This window comes from Microchirus variegatus (genome assembly GCF_963457635.1).
Source record: "Microchirus variegatus genome assembly, chromosome: 17".
Classification (NCBI taxonomy): domain Eukaryota; kingdom Metazoa; phylum Chordata; class Actinopteri; order Pleuronectiformes; family Soleidae; genus Microchirus; species Microchirus variegatus.
The window spans coordinates 7493847-7519274 of record NC_139818.1 but is presented as its reverse complement, the minus strand read 5'-3'; the positions used below and the strand labels follow the sequence as shown (position 1 = coordinate 7519274).

Below are 25428 nucleotides of genomic sequence, written 5' to 3'. Positions count from 1 at the left end.
AATAGGACGCATTCCTAACAAAGAACAATAGGACGATGCTACAGCTCCCTCGGAAATGTCCGCTGGGCAGGGGAGCCAGGGTGTCAGCCTGTTCGAGGGTCGCCAGGTCGAGGCTTTTGTTGACTGTCCTTGGCGACTTCTTCTGTTGTCAAAAAAAATTTTTTCTGCTTGGTGAGCGGTGGGGCAGTAATTGCGAGGTTCCAAAATGTGGGCTGGGCTGTTGTCAAACGGATGTATACCAGGGACTTTAAGCAGGTGAAGAATTTATCAGATAAGCCCTCTAAAATCAGTTTTTAAGAGTCCATGTTTCAAGCTGGGTCTCGGTGCAGTGCTGATGTGTCAGTACTCTTTAATTAAAAACTATTCCTTTCTTTTAACTGTTTACATTTTAGGAGGCTTTTGAGAACCCAGCTTATGACTCAGAGACAGAAAATGCTGACTTTCCTTCTGCACAACCGGCTGCAGCAGGCATACAGGTAGCCATGGAGATGCAATGTGTCACATCAGCACATAATAAAATGCTAGGAGTGTTGGATATAAAAGTCAAATGTCTGAAGTTGATTCCTTAATTTCTTCTTTTCTTGGTAGTTTGGAGCCAGTGGACAAGACAGTTTTGTGGCTTTCAAAAATCCTGCATATACGGTGAGTAGCACGGAATGAATGTGTCATGGACTAAAAGCACACTAAAGCCCAATTATACTCCTGCGTAAAGCGTCGACGCAGAACCTGTCGAAGAGCCTCTGCGTCGTCTCCGGGTGCACGGAATATTTTTTAAGTGTCCGTCACTCCGTCAAGGGACAACGGAGACGGCAAGAGCTGCGATTGGTCCTCAGGACAGGCCGAGCGAAGCTCCTCTGTGCCGGCTCACAGTGAGCAGCGACCGTCCACAGAGGGCGGAGCTGAAGACCACTGACTTCGTCGCTGCCGAACTATAAATACGTCATATCTTAACACACACAGCACATGTTTAGACTCTAAATGGTCAATTTCTTGCCTCAAATTATCTTAAAACTGCGTTCCGGGACACAGAAAAGTGACAAACGGCCACTGTTTCAACAACAACAGTCTTTCTCCCTCGGACGCCATTGCTCACTGTAGCCAAAAGCACAACAACCTTGCGCAGCGACCCCTACTGATCGGGCGGGAAATTGCAGCGCCTATCCGTCACCACGACGCAGAAGTATAAAGGCTCGAGTGGTCTACGTGGTGACGCAGACGGATAATGCATTACGCAGTCGGAGAAGTATAATGTGGCCTTAAGTATGTAGCTCAGTGGTAGAGTGAGTCGACTTTCAACTGCAAGGTTGTGGGTTTGATTCCCGGCGCTGCTACGTGTCCTCGGACAAGACTGGGTGAATGGGTATGAAAGATGTGCTACAGGAAATGTGCTGCACATAACTCCGCTGTATGAAAATGTGAATGGATGAACGTTTGGTGCTGAACCGTCATACAGTTCTGACTTGACTTGACGTCTATATGTGACACAAACACACACACTAGTGACTGGCAAAGCAGTTGTTTTCAGTGGAACTGAATCATTATAATCAGTTAATTAAAAATATTAGTTCAGTATTTCCTCCATGACCGAAGAACAGACTCCATCTGACACAGTTATTGAACTGAAATACAGCTGAACCGGTTTTCAGCAGTGCTGTCACTAAATACACCAGACTCCTCTGTTAAATATTAAGATTTTAGACATTTCCTTTGCTAAATGTTGGATATTAACATGGTTTCGGGATATATAAGTCTTTTTAACTGCAGTTCGGCATTGCTCAGTTTGATTCTTGTGACATACGGATGTCGCACTCATGACTCTTCCAGTGACGGCACTCTCTGACCAATCAGGGGCCAGCAGTCTGTTGATGTCACATTTTAGTATTGGCTTAACTCGCTTGGAACCTCGTCAGAGCAGATACCAAGATTTGAGTCAAGTCGAGCCGAGCCGTGCTAGAATTGTATAATGGAAAAGTGCCATTTGTCTGCGATGCAATTGGTCGACCGTTGAAATGCATAAAGATGCCAGTATATATGATATGATAGAAACATTCAAACAATAAATAATAGACATTGCTGCCATTTTCCCTTTATTTTCAAACAGGAATACTCACAAGCACCTGCTGCTGATTCTGACGTCTGATGTCACCTCTGCATCTAGGATTAGACTGGACCACATGTCAAGTCTGACACCTCATTCTTGAAATAACTGCACGGTTCAACAGACTGAAAATTTCACATGCTGGACAACCAGGAACAAATCAACCCAAATAGTTTGTACAAGAAAATTACTTTATGTGTCACATCATAAATGCACTGCTTTATTTTCAGTTTCGCTTATTCTATGATTTAATGTAACTAGTTTGTTCAATGATGGAATTGATGAATAAAAATGTTTATGATGAAGTGTGTTGTGCGTCACTTCTGTAAACTGCACACAAAGTCAGTGCAAAAGTGCACCAAGAACCAGCCTGAAAACATGGCTTTCAGCAGGGACGAGGGGGAAAAAGTCTACTAGACCGGAAGTTCAAATTAACGCTGTTTTTTAGTGTGTATCTGCGTCATTACCTTGTTTACGAAGCCCTGAAGGTTCTAAACAAACAGTTCAGCCATTGCTGAGAACGCTGTGTTTTATTGTAATCTCGGGCTCAGCGAGATCTCTGAAAAAAACTGGTCCGGTTACGTAAACAGCTGTTCTCCTGAACAGCAGATCCTCCTGCTCCGTCCGTTGTGGAGGTGTTTCACGAGCGTCAGTGTCTTCTGACTCTGGGTCTGACTCCGGGTCAAAGTCATAAAAGGGACTGTGGCGGGGAGTCGTGACGAAGCTATTTTTAAACACTGTTAAAACAATGTTTTGAAAATAAGTAGCAGTGCATCCACCGTTCCAGAGGGGGGAGCTGTGCTTCTGAGAGCGGGTGTGCTGATTATGTCACTTCCGGGTATTGGCCAATCACAAGACAGTTGGGAAGGCTCTACGCTGGCTGGCCAATCACAACACACTATGTCTTCTGGGTGGGAGAGTTCAGTCTGAAATATCGCGGCTGAGGAACAGCGTCAGAAAAGACAGATTTCTATCGGCTCGTTTACAGCAACGAGGATGTTTTTGACCATAAAAACAAGTTAATGTTTGTAAGTAGACCTCCATAACTAACATATATGTGCAACAGGACCACTCTATGTGAGCTTAAAAACTGCTAAAAATCAATCATTGTGTTTGTTTTTATTTAGTCAACACAATTTCACTGAAAATATCCTCTTAAGATACTTTAGATCTAGAGAAGTGGACTGAGCTTGTGACGCTGAATGCTTTATCCGATGAAGCACAGATCCCTCTTGTCTGTCATGTGATGGTGGGCAGGTGCACACATCACAAGAGGATCTGTCAACACCCGTGTAACACACTCACTCATTGCAGATAGTGTGATCACCATTACCGTGTCTGGTCCACTAAACTGGAATGCTTTGTCATCATCCATTTAATCGCACACAGATATAGACACACACACTTGAGACTGTGATTACTGAGTGGCTGCAGTGATTCGGCTCATCCACTCACCACGTCTGAACACATCAAGGTCAAAACAGGGGGAGGAAAAGATGGCAGAAAGGGGGAAATGAACACGTAGATAATGGTAGTCTGTCATTGTTTTTCACCCCATATTTCCACCACAGGGTGTTTTTGACCATCAGCCAAAGCACGCATTCGTTCCCCGTTCCCTGAGGTGCACACAGTGGAGGGAGGGCAGGAACGGCAATGGATGGATGTGAGAGGGGTGAGGCCAAGTGGTATGTAGCATATGTGCTCACAGTGCAGCCTTCATAGGCAGTCACAAAATGATTTATTAAAGGGCCAGTGTGTTTGAGCAGAAAGCTAATATACTTTCACTAAGTATGTCGTTAGAAGTGTTTTTGGTTGTTGTTTTTTGGTGTCCCCCTCCCTAGGGGTTGATCACCTGCTTTTTCAGTGGTTTGCATAGTTGAGTTGGCAGAGAACACACTGGATGTTTATTTGCAATTCCTAAAGATGACAAAATGAAGTAGAGAAGAAGAACAGAAAGAAGAGCAGCCTCCTGCTGTGAGGCTGCAGTACCACTGAAAGAGAAGGAGGGAGACAGAGAGCAGGACTGTAGCTAAACCAGCTCTGTGTTTGTTTACAGTAGTGCAGTGCCCATAGGAAGTATGTATTCTTATAGTGGGAGCTGAAGAGGATTTTTCAGTTATGGCCAAATGGCTGTGTGTGTGTGTAGGTTGAATGTAAGAGGTGTACTCTTGTGTAGTGTTAATTAGTTTTACAGCGAGTAATTAGTCGGTTTTGGAGTGTTTTTAATTTTCGCTGATTTATCACGCTACAGGCAGGGTTGTAGCGTGATAAATCAAGCACACCACCTTAGGTCGATCTGACTAACGGTCAGCGAGATATGCCCGTCACAGACACACACAGACACAACTTGCTTTCTAGAAAGAGGTCAATACAACTGTGTTCAGTTAACCATTGTTGACCAAATAATAATAATAAAATGACCATCAGGTCAGAATGTGTGTGTGGTTGTGCATTAAGGAGAATTCCTCCTACATTCATGCTTTCGGCGAGACCGAAGAAGCAGGTGAACGTCACTGCTCTCTAAGTAAGTGTGTGTGTCTAAGAGTGTGTTTGGCCCCAACCAGAGAATGTTGCTGAATTTAAACCACATTTTCAAACACTTATGGACTTCTTTTAATCATTAAAATGTGTGAGTGGGTTGTATCAGGCCACACGTTTGGTGTGGTGCAGGGGTCTGCAACCTGCGGCTCTGGAGCCACATGTGGCTCTTCATTTTAATTTCATTAAAATGTTCATTTTAATGAACATTCATTTTAATTTCATTAATTCATGGTTCATTTTAATTTCATTAATTTGCCACTAACAATGAAACAATGGAAGAACCAGGTCTACAGGGTCTAGAGGTTGGGTATAAACTGAACATGTTGTAGTTCTTAAATGTCATAAATGAAAGAGACTATTACTATTGTATATAGTATGTCTGTATAAAAACCTTAATACGTGTTATTATCTTCATTTTGTGGGTTTTTTTGCGGCTCCAAATTAATTTTATTTGGGTGGAGAGGCGACAAAAATGGCTCTTTTCATCCTAAAGGTTGCAGACCTCTGGTGTAGTGGATAGACCTGAAGGGAGGGCCTTTCTGCATGGAGATGTGTGCGTGGGTTTTCTCCGGGTTCTTCGATTTCCTCCCACAGTCCCAAAGCATGCAATTTGGGGATTAGGTGAATTGGTCACTCTAAATTGACCGCATAGGTGTGAGTGTGAATGGTTGTTTGAATGGTGTCCCTGTGTTGGACTGGCGAACTGTCCAGGGTGTGACCTGCCTTTTGCCCCCCGTGACCCTCGTGGAGGATGAAGCAGTAGAAGATGGATGGATGGTCACATTTTATGGTGGCCCCCCCCTCAGTCAGGTTGGGAAAATGCACCTATTGCAAGGGAACAGGATAGAAGGCCAAAGGTTAATTAGTGCAAGTGAATGCAAAGGTAAAATAAGGAAATGCAAAGGCCACCCTGACCCTGAGAGGTGACTATTTTGTCACTTTAAAGGGACTTTAATGACCTCTCACGGTCAACCTTCAAAACCTACAAGGTCCACCAGGGGGCCGGAGTCCACATTTTGGGAATCATTGCTGCTATCAATCTCTTTTGTAACATTCACGTGAGGCACAGTTTGCTATTTGCTTTTCTCTTCTTTTTCTTTTTTGCTTTATACTGTAATTTGAAAACAATGACTTGTTCATCCACGCCACTGTGAATGGATCTGTACTGAACTGGAATTGAACACTGGCTGGTGATGATGTGAGTGTGAATCTTCCATGCCTTGTTAGAGCTTTACAGGGAGCACATGAAGGCAGCACACACACACACACACACACACACACACACAGTGAGAGAGGAGGGGGAAGGGGAGGCTCATTCACAGAGCCGTAGATTGAGGAATAATAGCTGATGGAGAGATAGATGGAGAGAGGGAGCAGGAGAGGGAGAGAGGAGGAGATAGAGGCAGACTGGTGTTGTCTGGTGTGGAGAGAGGCAGACAACAGAGGAACAACACAGACTGAGAGGAGCCTCACCAAGGTAAGGATGCTTTGCCATGGTCACCTCTCTAACCATTTGCATTGTTTCCACTGTGTACGTATGTCTGTGTGAGAGAGAAAGATATAAAGAAAGAGAGAAAGAGGAGATAAGCTGATCTTGACACTGATCCAGAATAAACATGCTTTATTCTGTCTTGTGCAAAAATCTGGAAAGTCCATGTCTTTGAAGGCTTTTAATGAATGGAGGATTACTGTTGTTTGTGTGTGTGCGTAAAAACCATGTGGATGTTTTTTTTTTTTCCTGGGCTGCACATTAAAGGGGTGGTTCAGGGTTTTTTTCTTGTTTAAGTGTGGTTGTATAGGGAATTGACACATTGTCAGCTTCACATGCTACTGGCACAGTCATCAGGAGTAACGTGGGGTTAAGTGTCTTGCCCAAGGACAAATCGGCATGGAGACTAGCAGAGCCAGGAATCAAACCTACAACCTTTAAGTTGAAAGACGACTCGCTCTAGCACTGTGCTTCGAAGCACCGAACCCCTCCTTAATTCTACAATATTGTCTATGTTGTGGTAAATGGTCTTTTTTTTATATAACACCTTTCTGGTCTTGATAACCACTTGAAGCTGCTTTGCCATTCACCTACTCACTCTCACATCCATGCAACACAACGTGGGGTTGCCCAAGGACACAAAATCTTCCAGTTGAATGGCATCTCGCTGTAGCACTGATCCACCATCACCATTACACAGACATTTGCAGCTGAAAGTTTGTGTGACTTTTTTCTTGAATTCTTCTTGTTTCATGCAACATTGTATTACATACAATCATATACAGTTCAAGGGTACCAAGCAGGTGTACATGCCACTAGAGGGCAGTCCATAACAGTCAACGTCCCCTAAATGTCCATAATCAGTCCCAGTAAGTTGGAAGGGATAATTAATTGTCCATGGACCCCTCTTGTGACTTTTTAAACTCCTCTCAACAAACTTCACAGAGAAAGCCTGTGAATATCCTGACTTCTGTGTCATTATAATCTCACAAAAAACCTGAGCTGTCCCTTTAACTGAGGCTTGTATCACCTGTGATTGATTGGACTACATTCGATTATTATATGAGTAATCCATATGTGTATGCACTGCTGTAACAGGTAATTAAAGGTCCAGTGTGTAAGATTTCCTAGAAGCATCAGAGAACTACGGTGGCCTTCACACTAGGGCTGGGTTTTTAAAAAATTATATTCTGATTCACATAAAAAAAATATTCAGAAGATGTGATATCATAAAATCCTTGAATTGATCTTGTAATAAAGACAATTTCCTGTTTCCGGTGCACAAAAAAAAAAGAAGTGCATTCACTTAAAGGTGCATAATGTAATAAATCTAAAGCAACTGGCCATAAAATCCTCCTAATATGTCACAGAGACTCAGGAATAATGTTCATATATCAAACTGAACTCACCAACAACAACAGTACAGACAAAATATTTGCATTAAAAAAAAAATATTTTGCAGACTGCAAAATCAAATCACTGCCGCCTACCAATCATTGCAGTCAGTAGAGTCTCAGCTGCCGAGCAACCACAGGTTGCCAGTTACGTCAGAAAGCAAAACCTAAAAGACCTCTGTATTTTGAATTTGAATGTAGTAACCGTTTTTGGCCACATTCTTACATATGGCACCTTTAATTACTTTTGGGTATTTATTTATTATTCAATCATTGCTATTTTTAGTGATGCACCAAGTTATAACCAAGCAAAATTGCTATTGAAACTGAAATATCTAAGTATTTTCAGTCCTTCATTATGTACCAGACAGGATGTAGTCATGAATAAGAGAGGCGGAGTTGTCTCTCAGCTGATGATGCCTCGTAGGTACAGATGTTTTAAAGTGCTAATTATTTATTTTAACTTAACGTCAAAGTCATGTAAGATAGTGAGCATTAGGGCACTTTTCGATTACAGTTCTAGCACTACTAAGCTTGGCTTGACTCGACTATACTCAGTATTGTTGCTTTTCCATTAGTACCTGGTACCAAGTGCTTTTTTAGCACCTGCTCTGATGACGTTTCCAAGTGAGCTGAGCTGAGTTTTTAGCTCACTGGGAAACAGTAGCTACTGGTCTAATGCTGCCTTTTTTGGTAAATTTGTGTCCCTGGGCTTCATCTCAACGGAGGATTTCAAACAGAAATGTCACAAAATCACACAGTTTAACTTGCTGATGGAGGCGGCAGTGGATCGACAACTCCTGTGTGCTGTGACGCCAAATCGCTGATTCTCTACGGACTTCGGTGTGGGAGAGTTAGTTAGTTTCGTGAGCCGAATCACAACCCGTTTAGCTGTAGTTCAGTGACTTTGTCAGTGCTTGGGTCATGCAGGAAGTACTGAAACAATCTTTTTAAATGTTAGGGTTAGCTGATTCTAATGATTCAGTACACCGTAAATAACTGCTTTGCTAAAACGATCCATGCAGCCGTGCTATTATGACCCCACCCACACTCGGGTGAAAACGGCACGCTTGATACCAAACCGGGTGGAGTGTGAAACGTGGAGGCTTCCGTAGAAACGTGGAGGTGCAAGATGATGGACTTCATGAGTTTTATTTTAAACATATTTTTTACACAATTACAAGCATATACTTACAGGTATTATACTCAATTTCTAAATGTCATTGGACCTTTGAATGATGAAAACAATAAGCACGCTGTCCCTCTGTCGGCGTAAAAAAGGGATGAAGCTGATCGATAAGAAAGCAGCAGTGCCTGACCTGAGGGAGAGTCGGCTGACAGCACAGGCCTGTAGCCACCTCTTGGTCACGCTCTGGCTCTGCTGCAGGGCAGGACAGCCTTAGTTTTATGGCTTTATTGGCTTTGAGGAGAAGCAGCAGGAAAGAGCAGATTCAGTGAAGGTCAATGTCATGGCACTATGGTTCGAGTAAACAGAAAGTGTCAAGGGAAAACCAGGTGACAACAGATGCTGTCGTGTTGTATTTTCTGTGAGAAAGACGTTGTAAGTGAAATAGAGAGCGTTATGAGTGAGAGAACACTGTTTTAGAGGCAGGTGTTTTGTAAAAGTGGAACTCAGCGTCTGTTTAAAAGGACCCTTGAATGACTTGTGGAAAAACAGTGGTTACACGCCACAGTAACAGTCAGCTGCTTTGATGATAATATTTTTGAATAAAAACATCAAATGCAAACCCATATTCTCTGGGTTCTTGCTGCTTTCTTTGTCATACGTCATATCAACTTGGCATTTTGCTGAGTGTGCCGGATTTGATCCTTTATGACATGTATGTATAACACTGTTAAATCTGTGCTGTGCACTAGAAATCATTCCAAATGAGGGTCACCGTAAATCTTCTGTGGGGTCGTTATTCTGGATTAGTATTGTAATACGACTGCAAGTGTACAGCAGGCAATTTCAATTCCACAGTCAGATATTGGAATGAAATCTCTCATATCCAAACGTGTCAGGTCAGCCATGTGGGTGACGTCATGGAGAGAGAGAGAGAGAGAAAGAGAAAGAGAGAGAAAGAGAAAGAGAAAGAGAAAGAGAGACAGAGAGAGAGAGGTGGGCAGATGGCGTCAGCAGGCTGGTGACCTCACCCATTTTTGTCTCTCTCTCGGGACCTATGCACCAACAAATAAGTGCGTGTGCGCGCGCATGTACTTGAAAAATAAAAAAAAGACCTTGTCAGGGAGAACCTAATTTTTAGACTAAGATTTAAGAGTGTGTGTGTGTGTGTGTGTGTGTGTGTGTGTGTGTGTGTGTGTGTGTGTGTGTGTGTGTGTGTGTGTGTGTGTGTGCGTGTGCGTGTGTGTGTATATATATAATAAAATGATTATAAATATAATGTAAATGATTATATTTTAAGGTGAAGACATGTTTTAAGGTTAGGGTTGGGATTAGGGTAAAGGGTTGGGGTTAAGAGCTTAGGAGGCTGTAGTGATGGCCTGTTAAAAAATAAATAGATATAGGGCTTATAATTGTAAATCATAAACAATTTAAAATCAGTGAGACAAGTTTGTAGATAGTTGGGGGAGTTATTTTGATTTATAAAAGGAATAATTGCTAAAAAAACAAAACAAATTGGGGTGGGGGTGGATGCCCTCCCTCCTGAGCAGGGGATGGGAGATGTGCGAGTAGAGTAATGTGATGGGGTTACCAGTATGGGAGGATTTCCAGGGTACCAAGCAGCCAAAGAAGGGGGTCAGGATGTGACGACCACCCCAGGCGTGGTGGTCCCGAGCCTGTGGATCCAGATCCTTTCCACCCTCTTTCTCTGCCAGTAACCCAGGAGTTATTATTTTCTAAGCCGGAGATGATGAGATCAGTGGGGGAATGTATTTGAAAATGTTTAACCAGTGGAGTCTGGAGTCTTACCTTCCCCAATATTGTAAAGATGCTGCTTTAAACGGGTGAGTATTGAATGTTTAGTTTCAGTTTAGTTAGATGTAATGTCTAGTGCATGTTTTGCATGTGATAATGTAAACAATGTTGTAAACTATCTTGTGAAGATTCCAGTTTCTCCTGTAGGCTGAAATGGGTCTGTAGTTCTGGAAGGCTGGTTCAAAAAATTGTTGAAGTTATTTTTGATACTGCGATGGAGTCCTATAGTTCTATGGGAGATAGTGGATATGAATGGAAAGAGTCGTGATGGGTATGGTCCGGTTGCAATGTCAGGTCCGGGTCAAATACCAAAAATGTCGTCACAAGGTGGGTTGAAGAGGACACTTGGCCAGCAAGTCCCCATAATGTAAATGATTATGTTTTAAGGTTAGGTTGAGGTTAGGGTTGGGATTAGGGTAAGGTTAGGGTCAGGGTTAGGATTAGGATTAGGCCAGTAGTAATTATGGTTAAGGTTAAAGGATTTGATCAAAAGGATGAAGCACCATAGCAGTTCAATCACCCTGCTAAAACAGGCCTGTTCAGAACGGACGGTTTTGAAACTACGTCAGCGTCACTGAGGCTCTGGCAGGTAACAGCAGTTAGCATTTGGAAAAGTGATCATTTGCCGACTCTAGCCGGCACTTTGCCGTCATATATAAAATGTATCCACTGGACACGTAAATCCTATGAGGGTAGAAGTTTTTGTAGAAAAAAGAATAGAACACTTCGCAGACTTCTGCTCGTCCGGATACTATTGCCCTCACCAGCACTCTCGCCGTTTTTAGGGAGAAAGCGGAGCTCCACGAGACAACAATTCCAGGAATGTCTCATTGTGACGTAGCAGTGAGTGCAGAAGTCAACATTGCATGCTTTATCTCCTGTACTTAGACCGAGGCAGACCCCCAGAGTCCCAAATATAAGTATTGCAATTATTTAAAAGTTGATTCAACCTTCAAGTCAATGTAATGTCATCTGAAGTCATGTAAGCCGAACATGTGTGTATTATTGATACACACGTGTGTATTATTGATACACACGTGTGTATTATTGATACACATTAAGTTGTCTTATTTATACCAAACCAGTGTCACTCTTTTTTTCACATTAGAGGGCAAATCACAAATGGGACTTTTGCTTGTGCTACATAGGAGACTGGTATGGTTTTTGTTTTGTTTAGTTTTTTTCATATCAGACTCAAAAACTAATGACATGCAAACGTTTTTTTTACTTTTTACTTGACAAGACTGAGAAGTCTTCCCCGTCTACCAATCTTCCTTATCCGAGCTATTGTGCTCATAGAAATCCTCTGATGTATGCAGTCGTCTTAAATTAAGGGAGCTGGATAATTCCACCATATGGAACCTTAAGTATTTAGTCAATAGTGTCAGTCGGAGAGAGAGAGGGCAAAACACAAAGATGCTGCTTTTAATCTCTTGTGATTGGAGAGAGAGAGAAAGAGTGGTGGGAGGGGGGCGGGGGACGGGGGTTCAGGGACATGGGTTGAGTGTGCAGGAGGGAGGGTTAGGGTGAATTCCAATTCCTTGCTTAACCCTCAATCTTAACCCTCAATCTCAAAAATGCACGCTCCCTCTAGTGCAAGTGCTGTCCCGATTCTCAGAAAAATTAAGTTGCGTGTTTTCACATAAGAAAGATGGCGTCGAAAGCAGCGAAACGAGTGCGATACAAATTAAGTATTTTCTTTGTTAATAGAGATATAAAAATGATGAAAACCATTGTATTATCTTAGTTTAGGCCCATATTATGGATTACTGACGTCATTGTTGCGTAACATTTATTTTTATTTTACGATCTTTTGTCAATAGCCGGCCGGTGCAGACAAGTGATCGTTTGCTATTGTTTACTTTTCAATAAGCCGTGGTGTGTGGTAACTGTCAGCTGAATATGTCCGTGGTTGTGGTATTTGTATGAGTATCATCTTATTACTTACTTACTAACTGACAACCTAATAACTTGACTGACAAACGGATCGAAATAAATAATCGTGACGTAAATGTGTTCTTCTTCTTCTTTTTTGGAGTTGACAGACTGGACGCAGCTTTCGCGTTATTCTGCCCCCTACAGTCTCAAGACATATCTGCATTTAAGGGGTGTCCCATTTCTAAGTGACAAAATAACCCTCAACACTTGGTTTTGAGGGCCAGTTAAGTCAACGGGCCAGGGCCAGTTGAGCTTCAGGGTTAAGATTGAGGGTTAAGATAGGAATTGGAATTGGCCCTTAGAGGATGTTTTTATCTCAGAACTTGATAGATAAATGATTACCATGATGATCTTCACTGAATCAACTGTGATTCATGATATTGTTGTGCTATTTGTAAACAGAACATGCTTTTATTATCATTGTGAGGTCATATAATAACTGTAAAGATGTAGGTGCCCTCTTGTGGCATAAATAACCATTGGCGCTTTTCCACTACCCAGTTCCAGCACGCCATGGACCCACAATAGCTCGGATAAGGAAGGTTTGGTATGGCTTTTCATTTGTGTAGTACCTCCTCAACATGGGCAACATGAGTCAGTTGTAAAGCAGATGTTTGCAGTGTATCTGAATCATTAAACTCAGTTATTTAAAGTATATTAATTAATATTGCCGTCATATATAAAATGTATCCACTGGACACCTAAATCCTATGAGGGTAGAAGTTTTTGTAGAACAAAGAATAGAACATTTCGCAGACTTCTGCTCGTCCGGATACTATTGCCCTCACCAGCACTCTCGCCGTTTTTAAGGAGAAAGCGGAGCTCCACGAGACAACAATTCCAGGAATGTCTCATTGTGACGTAGCAGTGAGTGCAGAAGTCAACATTGCGTGTTTTATCTCCTGTACTTAGACCGAGGCAGACCCCCAGAGTCCCAAATATAAGTATTGCAATTATTGAAAAGTTGATTTTGCATAATATGTCTCCTTGAAATAGATTTGTTCATGACCACATGCATGACACAGTCACTGAACTGAAATACAACTGGGTTGCGATTCGGTGGTGCTGTCACTAAATACAACACACTCCTCCAGGGCCGGCCCAAGCCTCCATGGGGCCCTAAACAAAATTAGATTTTGGGGCCCTCTGTTACAGCCAATAATAATGATTATTGATCATTCACACACCTACTATACTAAAGCTATTCTACTTATTCTACTCTGTCACGAATACGAATAAACTTGTAAAACTGAATGTGAGAACTTCTTGTTTGACACCAGATTTCCAAAGCTTACAGAAAAATCTTTCAATTAATATTTGACAAAATCACCAACTCCCCCTACTGGCAACAATACACTCCTGTAATACAAATATTCGACTTGTATATGTAAAAAAACACAGCATTAAATAAAATAGACAAATACTTAAATAATAATGTAAATCAACAGAGGCACCCGGAACAAGGTCATAAAAATGGTTTATTAATAAAATATAAAGTTAAATATCTGTAAAAAAAAAAAAAGCTTTGGTAAAAAATGGGGAGAAAAATTCTAAATAAACTACAGCAATCCAAACATTTCTCTCTTTTTTTCTCCAATCCAAACATTTCTCTAAGCCTAAGCCCCACGATGACTAGAGGGCCCCCAAGAGTCGCCATGGGGCCCTAAGCAGCGGCTTAGTTCGCTTATGCCTTGGGCCGGCCCTGCACTCCTCTGTTAAATGTTGGAGATAAATGGAGATGAATGCATTATTTTCAGGATTTTTAAGTATTTTTAACTGATCTACAGTTCAGCATTGTTCCATTTGATTCGTGTGTCGGACATCACGCTCGTGACTCTTCCAGTGACGACACTCTGACCACTGTTTTGCAATGTGTGATAAATTCATATTGTCCAATCCCCTCAGCCCATATTTTAATGTTAGTAATATTAGCTGTTTTGTCATCTTTTCATCACTGACCTTCATGAATGTAGTCTGCAGTGATAGTTGATGTCCTCAGCTTTATTAACAAAATACCTAAAGATAAGAGCTAGATTGTAGTGTACCTCATCAAATGTATTGTTTTCATATACACCTATTTAGGCAAATATCATTATTTTTTTATACAAGTTTTTGTTGCCTGTTCTTGGTGTAAGGTTTATTTAGCTCAGGGTTCTCAAACTGGTGGCCCCCCATTTAATATCATGTTATAATGAAAACATGACCCACGACCTCACCGTCTAAACACAGTGTGTAGCTGGGACCGTATCTATGTTCCCCGGGTCCTATGTTCCCTGCTTTGTATGTGACCGGGGAACATAGGACCCTTTCTCTTACCCTAATCCTAACCCTACCCTTTTTCCAAAAATGTTTTTAACAGTAATAATAAGGCATTTGGTCATAATAATCCCATTATTAAGAGTATCATATACAACATTCAATTACATATATAAATACGCCTGTTAGAGCCTGAGCCACGAAGGGCAGTGGCCGAATTTTAAAGTTAATTTTAAGTTGTCCACACTATTATTTATGTAATTTTAAATAAATGTCTGTTTTTAATATTAATACATTAATTTAGCATCATAAATAGTGAGTATACATGTGATATCATGATGCAATATTGTGAACAGTTGTTTTTTTTCCCACTTTTGTTCTCTAGGCCGGCCCCCTCTTGACCACAATAGATGCGCATTGGCCCCCAGGTCATTTGAGTTTGAGACCCCTGATTTAGCTGTAATCCTTTCATATCTGGAGGATAATTGGAGAAGGTGGAATCATCCTCTGGCTGCCTGCTGTGAAAATGTCATTCTGTTTGGCAAAGCTATTTTTAAGTTTCATGATTAAATCACTCACTCTCCTGCACTAAAGTCCATAGAAAACCAGAAAATTTCAATTTTTCAGGAAACAGGAGCTGGTGGTCAACTGCTGCTTTGTGTGCTAAATTTGTGCCACATATGTAAATCCACACAAAGGATTTAAAACCGTGAACTTACTGATGGAGGCAGCAGTGGATCGATCAATCAATTCTCGTGTGCCATGATGTGAAATTGCTGATTTTCTCGATGGACTTTGGTGCAGGAGTGAGCAGATTACAAAGCAATGCAAACTTCAGGTTCTGGTTGCAAAAAGATGAGATAAGTTGATTTTACTTCATATGGGCTATAATGCTCACCTAAAAGCTGTAGCTTATATGAAATGAAATACCTGCAGCGCAATACGTGTATCACTGTGCATCGGTACTGTGTCAGTACCATATACAACCATGTTTTAAGAAGCCAGCCACCATATTTTTACAGCAGCTTTCAACAGAAAAATCAGCCAGAGAGTGTTTGTATTTTGAAGCAGAAACTTATTACACAAACGAAGATGACTGGCAAGCTACAATCTGCAGTCGCATCATTAGATGTCACTCATTTGTATACACTAAACCTTAAAACACCCCCACTAAAAAAAAACTTTCTCCTCTCATTTGTTATGGCCCGTATAATCTTCCATAGACATCATACTTTCTAAACACATACAGTGTCAAACAAGTATAATATATTTTGCCATCAGAATAACTAAAGAATGCACATTTCTCATCGTCATGGTTATCAGGCACCTCACTTCGAGATCAAAGGCATGTCTCCATTAGTTTTCAATGGGGGAAAACGTGTCAGAATGTCTTTCATTTTTAAAAGAATGATGTCATAGGGAAAAAATTTAATAGTACAGAGAATTAGTAATGCCAAAGTGCCGTAAAAACAACTCCAAACTACGGCAGCAATGGACCTCGCAATGTATGGCTGCCAGAATTTAGTAGATTACCAGTTGCAGCAGAGTTAAAGCAGAAGTACCACTGCAAATCTTGAAGAAAAGGTTTTCTTCTATTCACGGAAGAAGACAAGCATTCAGGTAAGGCTGGACAGCGAGACATGCACTTTACAGATATTTGAGTTTGTAAACATATCACTCCTAACTTGTAACCTCATTCAGATTAGCAAAACTAAACATAACTTCAGCTGTCGATTAAATAAAAAAACAACAGCAATTTTCTTTCTCAAACATAAAGATCTTACTTTTCTGTCAGATTGTTCCATTAACATCAGAACTCTGAAGTCAGAGTGGCATTATCCTCACAGATTCAGAATTCCACTTGATAAGTCAGAAAAGCAAATGTATTGAACTAGCCATTGTTAGCAATTGTTAGCTATTGTTAGCAATTGTTAATCATTGTTACTGTAGCAATTGTTAGTCTTTGTTAGCAATATCAGTCACATTCTACGGCGGATTTGCTCACACAAACATTGTAGCAACATGTTTACAGTTAAAAATGTTTACAGTTAAAAATGAAGCAGTAAGTTAACGACTTATTTACTGTGAAACAACTATGACAAAAGTGCTATTAACAGTGAAGTAGCAGTGTTCTGAGTTCCAACAAATGGAATGCACCATTATCTTGAAGAAAAGTTGCCTGGATAAACTTTAAATGTGCCCATGTCTTGTTGCATGTTGTTTCAAGTTAAAAATGTGTTGGTCTAAGTAGGACAACCTCATTGGCTCATTTTATGACCACTCCCCATTTACTACAATGGGAAATGGGTACTCAAACGTTTAGAAAAGTTTTTTTAACGAATATATTTGTAGCTTGTCAGTTGCAGGACCTTTTTTTATTCCAATAACTTTTTTTAGTTAAAGGAATTCATTTCAACATGCCACCCTGGCCTCTCTATTAAATTTTGGAAAAACAGCCACACAATTAATGAACAAAATACAAAATTAAATGATAAAGAAAAACATTATTGCCTCAACTACTGTTACAATCTTTTCTCCCTCTGATTCTACATCAGCCATGGCAGGAGTTTGGTATATTTTAACGGATACTGACGCTCCCAGTGACAACTTTAGTGCCTGTTTCAGTACCACACACAGTACTGTACTGAGTGGAGTCCCATTTGGAGGAGTGCCAGTTGTGTTCCTGCTCTATCTTGGTGTCTTTCTGGTATAGTATACTCTTGTGATTTGGATTAAATTACTATCAATATATTTTAACCCCAGTTATATACTGTATCTTTTTCTGTCTTGTTGACTTCTAAAGACTATGTGGTCAAGTTTAAAGACAAGAAAGGCAGTAATGAGCTATAACGTCTCGTCTGGTCTACTGCAGGTCATGGGGCTCATCTTCTCTGTTCTTAAGAAAGTGTCCGACCACTGGCGAATTGCACACTTTGCAGATGAAGCTGGACGAGAAGTGTGAGTTAAATTGTGGCTTGAGCTGAGTGTGTTAGACACAACTGGTCAAGCAACTGATCAAGCTGACATTTTGTATTTCAGGTTCACTGAGGTGACACCACAACCCGGTGAATACATTCCACCAGTAGAAGACGCGCGTGAAAGGGTATGTAAACTATGTTTTACTACTGATATTCATTCAAATACACTTTATGACAAATCAGCGCTGCGAAACCACGTTGTTCAGGTGTAAACCAGTGTATATGGGTATCTAGTAATGCACACTAGCAAGTTTGCTAATCCAGATGCAAATCTATACTGAAATGATTCATATACATACTGCCTCTCATGTCAAACACCAACTATTTTATGCGCCATGTGAGTGATTTAGAGTGACTCTCCACCCACTTTGTGGCATTCTTCAAAAACAGGCATTTGGTAGAGTTGGCCTCAAAAGAGGGGGTTTAGTCACACTTTACAAGTCGAATGAGGCTTTACCATACAGAGCTAGCACTACCCAACTCGGCTCGACGCGACTCTACTCGGTTTTATGCCTTTCCATTGGTGATAGTACCTGCTACATGGTGCTTTTTTTGGTACCTGCTCTGGCGAGGTTCTAAGCAAGCTGAGCTGATACTGAAATGTGACCTCAACAGACTGCCACTGATTGGTTGGAGAGTGTTGTCATCGAAAGAGTCATGAGCGAGATGTCTGACGCAAGAATCAAACCCGCCATTTTTTTTAAAAACCTGTCAAGAGTGTTACAGCCACCATACATGGCTGCTGTCCGTAAAAATACACCATGGTCCTTTACCGAGGTACAGACATATCCAGAGATACCCAAAATGCCAAGAGTTGAGTTGAGAAGAGACGAGTAGTGCTAGAACTGTATAATACAATACAACGGATTCACATTAACTAAATGATGTCATCTGCAAAGCGATAGAACGTGTCAGGGTAGGAATTAAACTTTAGCTTTTTTAACAGGGGCTTATGTTTCAGGAGCATTTTGGATCATTTCTAGGGCAACTTTATGCAACATTGGGAAACACCTTTTTATAGACTTTCTCAGACTCACTTAACATTGACTGCGTTTAGAGGCATTACTTCAACAGGCTCACAGATGGATGAGTTTGCAGACCTCATGTTGGTGCACAGATTGCTGGCTGGCCATTTTCAACTCAGACTCCACATAAGTTTACTATCTATTTTATGTGGTTTTTTGAAGGCTTAGTCAGTTGTCTCTCAGGGGAGAAAGTCATATAATTCTAGGGCCCTCACTAATATCCTAACCTGGTGTACAACGTACACAAGATTGTGTACGTGTAGCACTCCCGAGCTTTGGGTTGCGCATTCATGTTTTGGTCGAAGCAGACAGCGACCATGTATAGTTGCTTCTGTACCCTCGTGTACAACCCGTCAACGCACATGGGGATGAACTTTAGGAGAAGTTGTGTTTTTTCCTGGCATGGATTTTGAGTTTGAGTATGAATGAGTAGACTACTAGATTTGACGTGGAACCTAATTTTAGTGCAAATGGAACCGTGGAAATGCAAGCAGATGTGCATAGCCAGTGTTGACATGACATCCCACTGGATAAATCTGTTATTTACCTTCCGATGAGACTTGTTTCAGTGCAAATAGGCCAAACAGAGTTTAGTGGCTCACAGTGTTGCCTTATAAAGGGGGCGTTCAAACTGATTGATATAGATAACACTGTAAATATGATGAACACAAACCTTTGAACGCACTATTAGGCACATTATGAATTTGGTAAGACCACAAATAGCATGTACACCAATGATTCTTCATGCATATAATTGTGATAGAATGTTAGTGCAATGAAAATTATCTGTTTTTTTTAGGGCTACATATCGTGGCTGGCTTACTTCCTAACCTTTACGTAAGTATCTCTGGTTTGATTCCTCTCTTGTTGGTCACTGGTTTTTTTTTGTGGTTTTTTTACCTATAACATGTCATTGTTTGTCATAGTGTGTCTACAAGCCATGTTTCCATTCATTTTATTTATATGTGTGTTGTCTTTTTTTCATATCAGTGAGGATGAAATCAGGGAAAAATGTGGCCCAGATGGTATCAATTACCTGTCCTTTCAGCTTCACCTGATTGTCTCTCTAGTCATCATGACATTCTTTGCCTTGGCAATCATACTGCCTGTCAACATTCATGGAGACCTGCTCGGTGTGTTTGATATTACGACATAAAATCATTTTTGATTGTTTTTTTGTGCACTTTTGTTCCTCACATTTTAACTTAGGAAACAAACGACTGTTTTCCTCTTTCAGGCGATAGCCCACTGACTTTTGGAAGGACCACTGTTGCAAATATTCCAAGGAGGTACACTAACTACTACTGTGTAGAAGTATGACATATACAGTTTATTAGTCAATTCTTTTGGCCCAAACTATTTGTTGAGGTCTATTATTTTTCGCTCAGGAACAAAGTGATTTGGCTACACACAGTGATTCCAGTTTTGCACCTGTTCCTGATCATTTTTCTGCTGCAGTCTCACACATCAAAAATTACAGAAAGTAACACAGTAAGTTTTTTTAGTTTTTTTTAACATTTTAAAGGGATATTTCAGTTTTCCTGAAGTATGGTTGTACGAGATACTAGCTATGCTTACATGTGCAAAATGTGTTCATTCAAAATTAAGTGAAAGTACACAAGCATCAAGTGTTCAGTCGGAATGGACTGTTTTGACATGCAGCATAAAGTAGAGGCAGAAGAAGAAGCTTCCCATTCTGTAAATAAACGCTGCACGTGTCTGCTCGTCCCCTTACTGTTTGCTATCCCTCTCATTTTATTCCTCTTCTGCGTTTGTGACTTTTGTGTCTGTTCATTATTCTTTTTTGGAATGAAAATACAGCAGTTACACAACAGAATTTACGTGGATCAGACACATGATACCACCAAACCAGGAAGTAATGATCAGACTCACTCAGACAGAGTGTTTATATGAGAACTGATCCAGATCGGTATCTCAACATACAGCTACTGATACATAGCCAATACTGACCTCTGCTTTTGTCAGTATCTCATACAATCACACTTCCAAAAACAAGAACTATCACTTTTAGACTGGATTATTACCTCCGCCAAGGAGGTTATGTTTTTGCCGGAGTTTGTTTTTGTTTGTCTGTCTGTTAGTTAGCAACATAACTTATATCACAGACAGATTTGGATGACATTTTCAGGAAATGTCTGCAATGGGACCAGGAACAGTGATTTTGGGTGTGATCCATAGACACCATCACTGGTTACAACACTCGCTGTCTGACACAGGCGCGCCGGCAGGGTGTATTTTGTAGGCACTGTGCCTACAACTTTTTCACAGCAATTTTTTATATGTTGTCAAAATATCAGTGTAGATTTTCAAAGTCCAAATGGGGGGCTGAGCTGCCTTGGCGGAGGTCTGCACTCTCCGAATGCTTTTCTAGTTTTCTGATGTCACAGATGCATACATTTCAACCTATATGTGTGTATGTATAATAAGTCATAGCATATTAAGCGTTAATCACACTAACTAGATGTCTTGGCACTTTCTCTTTGTAGATCAAAAACACTTTGATGATGTCCTCAATTCCTAAAACAGCAACAAAAGAGGAGATTGAGGCCCATTTTAGGTGAGTTGGTATTAATTAGGGCTGTTAATAGATTTTTTCTTTTATTAATCTCACATTTTGAAATTTGCTATTGATTAATTAAAGTAACCATTGTTTAAATGTATCTTTCTTTTTAAACACATTTCAAAGAGAATCAGGCTTATAAACTCTAATTTGGCTGTATTAACCGCAACGATTAATGCGTTAACTTTGACCAACCTAGCTGGCCAAGTCATTGTGATCACATGTTACCATAATAGCCACCTGCTCTATTTCTTAATGTCAGTGTTGTTTTCATACAGTGAGGCATACCCTTCCTGTCACGTGTCTGCTGTGTCCTTGGGCCACAATGTCAACACGCTCATGAAACTTCATATAGAAAGGTAGGAAATCAGACGTTGTTGGCTCAGTGGTCAAGAGGGTCATCTTTCAGCCTCAGGGTTGTGGGTTCAATCTACCCCAAGACACTAAACTTTTTATTGCTCTGGATGGCTGTGCCCGCAGTGTCTGAATGACTTTGATAGGTGTGTGATAGAAAAAGCAGCTTGGAGTGGTCATCAAGACTAGAAAAGCTACACTATGAAACATGCTCACAGTGGGAAAAAAAGAGTGATGGGAAATCCACAAGCAACAGATTTTGTGGTGAACTCTAAATCTAAATTTACCAAGAGCTGCACAGCAATTATTTACATGGCACTGATTCACGACATCATTCGCCAAAGATTCCCGAGTTAGTCAAAGGACGCGGCAGTTCCACTCCCGGCCACCATGCTCGCTGCTGAGCTCAACTGAACTAAGAAAGGAACGAATCAGTTCATGAAGTGATCCCAGTCAGTTTGTTCACTCTAAAGATCAGTTCTATTGAACGAATCGTACGTGACCGACAACACTACAGCAGTGCAGGGGCAGGTGGGGACAAGTGTTGATCCAGTCAAAGTGATAAATGACTGGGATTTCCTTAGCAGTAGAATTTACTTGTGAAGCTTTTTTTTTCAGTGAAACTACAACCTGTTGTTTTTGGGGTTTTTTTAATTGTAGAAAATAAATATTGTCTGCGTCTAAGAGCTAGAGCAGCAAGAAAATAATTAAAACTGATTAGCTGAGTTATCTCACAGTTGAATCTAAAGTATCTTCTAAGTCTTTCCTGGACTGTCAAGGCTCTGTACCCTTCAAATGTTCTTATTTCCCATCTGTTCTCTCCTCTTTCTCACTTACATGCATTGCAAGCTGCAATTATAGCTAAACAGCTTACCCCACCTACTGTGAATCCACCACAAGAAGTAAAGCAGCTATATTATTTGCCTTCATTCTAAACTTATTTGGACTAATCACAACGATTTACACGTTTATTGAACATTTTGATGGCCCTTATTTTACAGTTTGACATTGAATCTACTGTTTGTGCACTGTGGAAGTTGTGGATGGTGGAATTATTACCTGTGATTTATTAAATTAATTTCACGGAACACACATTCTCTATATGTTTTTTAACTTGTGTTCTGTGGATGGGTTTTTTTTTTTATAATCCCCCAGGGTTCGATTGGTAAAACACCTGCGCTACTACAGGCATCTCCAAAAGACAACAGGAATCCGTGAGATGATTAACCCCTATTTGTTAGGAAGACTCCTTGTGTGCCTCGAGCATGAGAAGGTGAGATGGAAGGATTATGATTACAGTAAAAGTACATTGAGCTAAATAAGGCAAAATCAAACCTTTTGTCACGATTTAAGGTTGAAGAAATGTAAAACATTTCATCAGTCACGTCTGTGCTTTTTTTTCTAGGTGGACGCCATAAATCACTACCGCATTAAACATTTCCAGGTGCTGGAAAAGATACAGAAAGAAGCAGAGAAGGTGCCACAGAACCCGCTGGGGATCGCCTTTGTCACTCTGAAGAACGAGACCATGGCCAGTTAGTGAGTCTTTTTTGTTCCATATATCTATAAATGCATGGAACATGTGTCTGACTGTTAATGGCATAACTTTCTAGTGGTTTGCTTGGTAGGCTTCAATGTTGGCAGGTGACTTACTATGGGCATCAGAGTGTGTTTTATGAACTTATTGTTTGGATAAGGAATACAAGAGAAATTGTAACAGATATATTCCATTCATATGACTCATATTCACATAAGTGTCCAACAGCATTTACACAGTACAGTTTGGAGTAGTAAAGCCTTGGGTCAGGCTTGTGTTTCAGTGCCTTTACTTAATAGGCAGGTTGTGTGGGTTGTTCCTGATAGCAGCATGATGTTGTCAATGAACACAACACATCACAACAGACAACGATGGAGCACATCCAGCAGCTCTTTTTGTCCTGCTCGGTTTGTGGCTCTTTGTCTCAACATGACATCAAGCTCTGTATGAGAATAGATTGTGGGCCTTGATTTCCATGTCATATTTACACCGATCTCAAGTGAGTGATGTTTTTCTGTTGCCCAATCTGCTGACTGTCATGGGTGGAGCCAATTTAGCTTCACCTGGACCGTATCATACCAATTTACTCTGGTACCCCAAGGGAAGTCTGCCAGAGAATGGAGACTGGTTATTTTGGTCCTATACACAAAAACAGAGGCAACTGTTTGACGATGTTTGGATAGAAAATGAAGGAGATACTGGTAGAAATGTGAGAGCTATATTGCTAAACGAGCTGCTTCTGCCCTATCAGAAATCGGGCAGGAAAATGCAGCATTAACATTTAACAATTGAAACAGGGGATGAGTAGGCTACAAACCAGAGGAGCCACATAAGACACCCTGGAGGCAGCAGAGAAGGCCTCCAGGTGGCTGTGGACCCGGAAGGGAGAAAGATCCATGGTTGAACACTCTGCTTGGACACAAGTTAGGGACCGATCTCCCCGGTGACCGTGTCTGCTGACGAAAGACCCTAAACCAGGGGTCACCAACGTGGTGCCCGCGGGCACCTGGTAGCCCGCAGGCAGCCAATACGGTGCCCGCGGGCTCACTTCACTTCACCTCACTTGCATGTATCCGTATGATCGCTCAGTAAAATATCTTTGATATTGTTTATACAAACTGATAATCGTTAGGAGTAAGCACTGGAATGAATGTGTATGCAGTTGAATGCATAATATTAATCATTTAAATGGTAAACAAACAAAAAAATATTATATGGAAGCCCTCCATATTATTTTTTACCCTTAAGGTAGCTCTCTGTCTCAAAAAGGTTGGTGACCCCTGCCCTAAACACACAATGACCCTGGATTCATGCACTGATTATGTGTCCAAGCCAGTCCAAAGTAATACTATTAATAATAGTAATGGCACCACCTGAAAAGCTGCAACGCTGCAGTGATCAGACCCTTGTAATGGTGGTCATCACAACTGCGTGCTGCTGTTAACTGGACAGAAACTCTTCCTCATCTGTCTTCGATCTTGGTTGCTACGGCTACTGTGGTGTTAGAATTAGAATTACTCATATTCTTTGCACACACACAAATTTGTGATAGTGAATTTAACAAACCTCTACATTTAACCCATCCTTTTTTTCCACGCCAATAGTGAGCACACACCAGGCTCTCTGGTTACCAATTCCTTTTCCTTTTGGCCATGGGCCAAGATGAAAGTTTGAGACTGATATGAAAGACCACAACATTCTAAATGGCCAGGACTTACAATATGTCTCTAATATACTTTTTTGCTCTTACTGACCTTATACCTATACCTGTCAAAACAAGGGGGCCTACGCATACATCAGCATCGTTTTGCTAGTCAAGTTTTGCTACTGTTTCCATTCTCAGTTTTTTGTCACCACATGATTATGTTTGACTACAAACAGTTATTTAGACACCCGTCAGTTTCAAACCTTTGTATCGCAAACTGCTGTCATTTACTCCCCCCAGCATTCTGAGGAACTTCAATGCGCTCCGGATGGACAGCATATTTGTTGGAAGGCAGCCCGAACGTTCATCCCAAAGTCGTAAGCTGAAGGTGAACAGTTGGAATGTCAGCATTGCTCCCCATCCTCAAGATTTGAACTGGTAAGACACCAGCCAACCACATAACATGTGCTCATGTAGATCACGTGAGGTGTTATTTAGAAACCTGGTGCATTCGAGTTATAAATAACACCAATTCTGTACTTATACTTATATGTACTTATAGTTGGAAAGTACCTGTATGAGGTCCTGACACATAGTCGGCAGGGGTTGTATTAACCGATATTTTTTACCAGGCTGTGAATAAGGATAGAA

At 40.9% G+C, this 25428-nt stretch overlaps 1 protein-coding gene across 1 annotated transcript in view; it reads left to right on the top strand.

The window, feature by feature from the left end:
- lrp2b (low density lipoprotein receptor-related protein 2b) overlaps positions 1–23135 on the top strand; it is a gene marked incomplete at both ends in the record, with an annotated part of 97513 nt that extends 74378 nt beyond the window's left edge. Inside the window, 5 exons of the mRNA XM_083903462.1 lie at positions 393–476; positions 589–642; positions 17530–17615; positions 22751–22868; positions 23001–23135. Of these exons, the coding sequence (XP_083759588.1) occupies positions 393–476; positions 589–642; positions 17530–17615; positions 22751–22868; positions 23001–23135 (477 nt within the window). The remainder of the gene's footprint in view (positions 1–392; positions 477–588; positions 643–17529; positions 17616–22750; positions 22869–23000) is intronic.
- Between the last annotated feature and the right edge of the window lie 2293 nt (positions 23136–25428).